The sequence below is a fragment of the Triticum aestivum genome, chromosome 5B (genome assembly GCF_018294505.1).
Source record: "Triticum aestivum cultivar Chinese Spring chromosome 5B, IWGSC CS RefSeq v2.1, whole genome shotgun sequence".
NCBI classification, from domain to species: domain Eukaryota; kingdom Viridiplantae; phylum Streptophyta; class Magnoliopsida; order Poales; family Poaceae; genus Triticum; species Triticum aestivum.
Genome location: NC_057807.1, coordinates 458,157,152 through 458,163,507, shown reverse-complemented (window position 1 = coordinate 458,163,507; position 6,356 = coordinate 458,157,152). Strand labels below are relative to the sequence as shown.

At 52.1% G+C, this 6,356-nt stretch overlaps 1 protein-coding gene across 3 annotated transcripts; it reads left to right on the top strand.

Moving 5' to 3' along the window:
- The first annotated feature begins 455 nt into the window (after positions 1–455).
- On the top strand, positions 456–3,204 carry LOC123112445 (cinnamoyl-CoA reductase 1). 3 transcript variants are annotated; one of them, XM_044533425.1, is made up of 6 exons: positions 456–828; positions 919–1,088; positions 1,222–1,407; positions 1,650–1,721; positions 2,338–2,527; positions 2,641–3,195. In XM_044533425.1, the coding sequence occupies exons 1-5, from the start codon at positions 717–719 to the stop codon at positions 2,353–2,355; spliced, it is 558 nt and encodes a 185-aa protein (XP_044389360.1). In that variant the 5' UTR covers positions 456–716; the 3' UTR covers positions 2,356–2,527; positions 2,641–3,195. The 3 variants fall into 3 exon arrangements, with proteins under 3 accessions (XP_044389360.1, XP_044389358.1, XP_044389361.1); XM_044533423.1 differs by having other exon boundaries at positions 1,650–2,527; positions 2,641–3,204; XM_044533426.1 differs by lacking the exon at positions 1,650–1,721 and having other exon boundaries at positions 2,641–3,193.
- The last annotated feature ends 3,152 nt before the right edge of the window (positions 3,205–6,356 follow it).

Sequence of the window (6,356 nt, the reverse complement as noted above, 5' to 3'; positions counted from 1 at the left end):
GACGGATGGGGGCTGCTGCTTCTCCGGGAGGAAGGGGGCGGTGGGGAGGAAAAGGCGTGGGACGGGACGATGGCTGGCGGCGGCGGGGAGGAGGGAAGAGTGGGCACGAGGGGAAGGGGAACGACCTAATCCGCTTTCAGCCTCTCACGGTCTTACCCCTAGTGCTATATGGCCCTTTTCCAACCAGGTGAAATACTGAAATTGCCCTTGGCGGGGCACTCGAACCACACGCGGTGGCACAGGATTTCGACACTGTTTCGATCTACAGTTGTTCGTTTTGATCCAACGTGCCAAATCCCTCCATCTCGTGATCAGACGGCCCAAAATGCACTAAACACCAGATCCGACGGCCAGGAATCGCTAAACTCTGAGGAGGCTGGGGTGCTCCCGTATGTATCTTAGGCGATGGGGTACTCCACCATAGACACAATTTCATAATTCTGGGAACAGGACACAGTTGGCATTGATGAACAACCTCCTAAAAATTTATCTACCATTAACAGAGAGGGCCCGAGGAACTGGAGACTGAGCGGCAGATGGCCTCTGTCAGCGGCCGTGTCCCCGCGTAGCTACCGCGGCATAAAGAGGAAGAGGGAGGGGATGTCGATCTGCGCCGTGGAGTCTGCCGGCGAGTGGGTGGAGAAACTGTTAAAGCCGAGCGAGCTGCGAGCGAGCTGCGAGCCAGCCCGTAAGCGAGGAGGAGGAGGAGGAGGAGGATGGCATCACCGCGGGTGTGCGTGACCGGCGGCGGCGGGTACATCGCCTCGTGGCTCGTCAAGCTGCTCCTCTCCCGGGGCTACGCCGTCCACGCCACCGTCCGCGACCCATGTATGGACGGCGCGCCTGATCCGGCCGCTCCTCCTCTCTTCTTGCTGCCTGCTTCGCCGGTTGGTAGTTAATGTCGGGGTGCCGTTTCAGGTGACCAGAAGAACGCGCATCTGATGCAGCTGGAGGGGGCGGCGGAGAGCCTGAGCTTGTTCAAGGCCGACGTGCTCGACCGCGCCGCGCTCGCCGCCGCCGTTGAGGGTTGCCAGGGCGTCTTCCATGTCGCCTCCCCTGTGCCCGCAAACAAGATCGTCGACCCTGAGGCTAGTACACATCTGTCGATTCACTTGGTCCACAAAAGTTCTGGCATTGTAGAATCTCGTTGAAATCTCAATATTTGAAAATCCAGATTCTTGATAGTCTGTTACTAATGCTGTGCTAAATATAACCCTGCAGTCAGAAATCATGGTGCCTGCCGTGAAGGGCACCCTAAATATTCTTGAAGTTTGTTCATCTCTGAAGGTTCAGAAGGTTGTGGTGGTGTCATCCACCGCTGCTGTTCATTCTAACCCCAACTGGCCTCAGGGTAAACCCAAAGACGAGAGTTGCTGGTCCGACAGAAAAATATGCATGGAGAAGGAGGTTAGTAAAGTTAGAAATTAGAACTGTGAGGTGATAGAACAATGGAATTCAGTCGCAACGTACTCGCGGAGGCTAAGCATATACTTTAATCTATTTGCATCAAGATTTAACATGTCAATTTTCTTTGTTGATTCCTAACATATTAGTAGTTCACTTCATCATTAATTGGTAATTACTCAGCAACTAAAAATGGTTGCGACATGTGAGGACTGAGTTCAAACCTTTACAATTTCTGTTGGCAGGCCTGGTATAGTCTTGCTAAAACTGTTGCTGAAGAGGCAGCATGGGAATATGCAGAGAAGAATGAGCTCAATGTAGTTACTTTATGTCCTTGTATTGTTTTTGGGCCACAATTGCAACCTGTTGTCAACACCACCAGTGAACTCCTCATCTATGTCATAAAAGGCGCCCTCGGTTTTTTTTTCTTTTTGCCCTAGGATTATCATTTACCTCACAAAAAAATTCATGTCTTTCGATGGAAAAAATGCAGTAATCACTTGCAAGGCTCTCTTGGAATTTGTTATGGATTTTTTCGACGTTCTATAGAATAACCTTATGGAAAACTCCTCTCGATATTCTCTCTTCTTGAATTCCTGTAAAATTCCTATAGAAATTCCCTTTATTGCTTCATGATTCGAGAAGCCACAACATACAAATCTTTTTTTTTTGGCATTTCCATTTTATAATCTTGTGCTCCAAACTGCCATTAATCTCCAATTCAGGCCCTTATGTAAGAACTACAAAACTCATTTGTGCTGTTGAAGAAGGTTCTTAAATATGATTGGACTGATGTTATGGATCTTAATAATGTCTTGTATTGCTTCTTCTGTTTGTGCACAATTATTTTTTACCTCATCGTCTTAATTGCATGGTAGAGATCTACTTGTTATGTATTGTTGACGGCTGGGAGCGCTGGAATTTTTATTACAGGAGGTCCTAATGCGTTGAATGACACGGCGTTGCAAATAGTCGATGTCCGTGATGTGGCCGATGCTTTGCTTCTGGTATACGAGAAACCCGAATCATCCGGGAGATATATCTGCGCACCAAATTACATTAGCACAAAGGCTTTGCTGGAGCTGCTAAAGAAGACGCACCCTGACTACAACTATGTAAAATGGTGGGTCTCTTCTCTTATCATGTGTTCCTTGTATGTATCAAATGACACATTTTCCCTGAACGCTTGTGCTTGTTTATATGGTTTTAATAACTCTCTCACTCTGCTTTCTGCAGCAAGGCCGAGACGCATCAAAACTCTCCTGTCACGCCGATTTCGTTGGCAAAATTGAGTAATCTGGGCTGGACGCCGAGGGCATTGGAGGAGACGCTCCTGGACAGCATCGAATGCTACCGCAGGATGGGAATTCTGCAGGATGTGGAGGGACAGACCTACCGCCTTCCTGATATTTTCCGTCATTATCAAGCTGCCAACGGATGAGTGCAGGGTGGCAGTGCCCAGTGCTTTCTACATAAGTCATTGTGCTTGTGACTTGCTGAATGTTATGTGAAATAGTAAAGGATATGTCGGTGCTTTCAATCTCAAGGGCAGATGATAGGAGACCAGAGAGTGAAGCTGCTCGTTTTGCCTACCGTAGATAACTTTTCAGTTCAGGATTGTACGTATCTCCTTATTTTCTGCTGTGTTGTGTCGAGGTCTCGAGGATGATTATGAAGATGTTGTTAAGAACATTTACTCTTGTCGATAATAAAGGAGTAATGATAGGATCTGGGATCCTACCAGGTCCAGCTCGTAGGTTGTAGGGATGGAAGGGGGCAGAGCCGGTCCTGAGAGTTCGGGGGCCCGGGGCGAAACTAAAACACGGGGCCCTTAACACTATCACAAGGTTTCCTTGGAAATACAAAAAGTTGTATTTAGTGTCAAGCTTTACTGTAAGTATTGGAGTAAATTATAGGTTCATGTGTCAGAAGATCAGATAGATAGGTGAAGGCATGTCCATAAATAGTCTGAACAGAAATTTGCATAAAAATGCAGAGTTGAAAAGTATAGTTTAGTTTCTACACTAAGGCTCTGTTTGGAGCACCGTTTTTCCTTTGAAATACACTTGTAAAAGATACAAGCCTCGGTCCGTCGTTTCATTTCGGTTCGGAATTTGCTTAGCGGCCAGTAAAATACACATGTAAGTTATACAGCTCCGTACTAAATTACATCGAATCCAAGCACGGCCTAACTAATGTTAATTGTAAGGTTGTTACTCCAAGTATGATTATCTCACAAATTAAGAGAGATAAGCAAATCCATGTGAATGATGTGAAAAACATTCCTTCGTTGGTTCAAACATTAAATACCTTCATATTATCAAAAATTAAGGCGACAGTATAGCAAAAGTACAAAGTCAGTTATCATACCTAATTGTGCAAATGAGTAAATAAGACTTATTTAGCCCATTGTTGCCGTCATTGTTCAGTTCGTCTGAAAATAACAGCCACGATCAGAAACCAGAACCATGTTCTTTGGGATCTAGACCACATGTACACGAATATCAACTCTGCATTAAACTACAGAACCAGAAGGTTAACAATACGAACTGTGGAAGTCAACGATCGGCCGGCAACACTAACCTTCGCAGACAAATGCAACACCAACCCGCTGCTCAACTCTGGCGGGCAGCCGTGTCTGTTGCGATCTAGCCATCGAACTAGAGCAATCTCCTGATTCATCTGCCATGATCTTGATCTGGTCGCGAGGAGAAAAAGCGGCGCCTGCTTCGTGCGTGGAGCCTCGCTCCAGTTTCGGGATCCCGCAGGTCCATGCGTGCGTTACGGCGATGTATCAAATGCAACATCTATTAGTTGCAACTAATTAGGGCAGGCCCAATAGCATTTTTTTATGCAGCTAATTGAGGCCTAATGCAGAGCTCGCGGGGCCCCTCCACTTTGGGGGCCCAGGGCGGCCGCCCCCCTGCCCCCCCTCAGGGCCGGGCCTGGAAGGGGGCTTGGCGAGGAGGAAGACGAGGTGGCCGGTGTTGGGGCGCCGTCGTCACGTGTGCGAGGGAGGGAGGGAGGGAGGGAGGGAGGGAGGGAGGGAGAGAGAGAGAGAGAGAGAGAGAGAGAGAGAGACGCGGCGGCTAGGGTTAGGTCTTCCGGTTTCCTTCAAGAAGCCGAGCAAATATGATTGCTTCTGCTTAACTTCAAACGAGTCCTTACGTGAGTTTATATAATCTCCAAATATGATAACTGGGCTAAGCCCCTAACGATAAGATAACTAGGCCAGGCCCCTAACTGCCTGGATTGTAGTATATGCCAGTCATAATATCTCTCCCCGCCTGCACAAACAGCTCGTCCTCGAGCTGGAAGGGGGGGAAGCGCTTGCGGAACTCCTCGAGGTGATCAACGGCGCCAAACACCTCTGCGTCAGCTGGAGCGGGCAGGTCGCCGAGCCCGACGGCGGCGGTGTCCTTCTCAATGTAGTCCGCAGCCTCTAGGTAGAAGAGTCGCGGGCAGACGTGGCCGGGAATGTACGGCTCGTCGCAGTTGAAGCACAACCCTTGGCTGCGACGCTCGAGTTGCTCGGCTGTGGTGAGCCGGCGGAACGGGCGCGCCGCGATCGCAGCAAGGGGCGCCGCGGAAGCCTGAGCAGGCCGACCCTGTGCGGGAACTTCCGGCCAGGGTGGCGGCCCAGCGGCCCGGGCAGTGACGCCTGCTGGCCACCGCGCGACGCTCGAAAGCGCGGGCGTAGTACATGGTTGTCTAGAGGTCATGTGGCCCGCGCATCTTCACGTCCACGCGGATGTGGTCCGGTAGGCCGCCGATGAAGAGCTCGGCCCGCTGACGAGCCGAAACGCCGGGGGCGTGGCACGCTAGTGCCTGGAAGTGGTCGGCGAAGTCTTGCACTATGGTGAGAAACGGAAGGCGCCCAAGCTCCGGCAGACGGCTCCCGCGTATAGGCGAACCGAAGCGCAAGAGGCACAGATCGTGGAAACGCTCCCATGATGGCATGCCGCCCTTGTCCTACTCGAGGGCATAATACCACGTCTGTGCAACGCCTCGTAAATGGTAGGAGGTGATCCAGGTGCGGTCGGACGCGAGAGTGCGCTCCCCCCTGAAAAATTGGTCACATTGGTTGAGCCAGTTCAGGGGGTCGACGGTACCGTCGTAGGTCGCGAACTCCATCTTGGAGAATCTCGGCGGTGGCTGGGCGTGGACAATGGACAGGTATGTGTCATTCGCGCGAAACAGCGAGGGCGACGGCGCCGAGTGTGCAGACTGCAGAGTACCGCCATGGAAAAGGGGCCCGTCCAGACCATCGTAGGGACCCGCGGCACCCAGGGACCCGCCAAACTGCATGGTCGGGGCGGCACCAGCGGTGACAACACATGCGGCTGTCTTGAGGCCATCGTGTAAACCGGCTCGATGGACCCGGCGAGTCAGGCCGATAGCGGAGATGGCGACGGGGGAAAACAGACCTAGTGAATGGCACCCCGGGCGCCGTCGACGGAAGGCCTGGCGCCGAGATCGCCGGTGGCGGCGGCTGCTGCTGCTGCTGTAACAATGGCATGATGGATGCGACGGAGGTCGCCGGTGGTGGCGGCTGCCACGGGAGCCGCTGCGGCCCCATGATGGTGGTGATGGGGGCGGGCGGCTGCAGCCCATAGTGCCCTGCGAGGAAGGTGCGGATGCCCTGGACCGCCTAAGTCAGGTCCCGGAGCGCCAACGACGTCTCCTCCGGGATGAGCACGGTGGGGGCGGGCGCGGTTGGCGTCCAAGCGGTGGAGGAGACCGGCCCGGTCAGGGACAGCGTGCTGGCCGCGGTGGTCATCAGTGGCGAAGAGGCGATCGACAACGGGAGGGAAGGGGTGGGCGGTGGTGTGGACATGATCGAGCCTGAGACACCTGATACCGGATTGATAGGATTTGGGAACCTACCAGGTCTAGCTCGTAGGTTGTAGGGGTCACTACAAAAAAAAGACACATCCGTGACATTTTGAGCC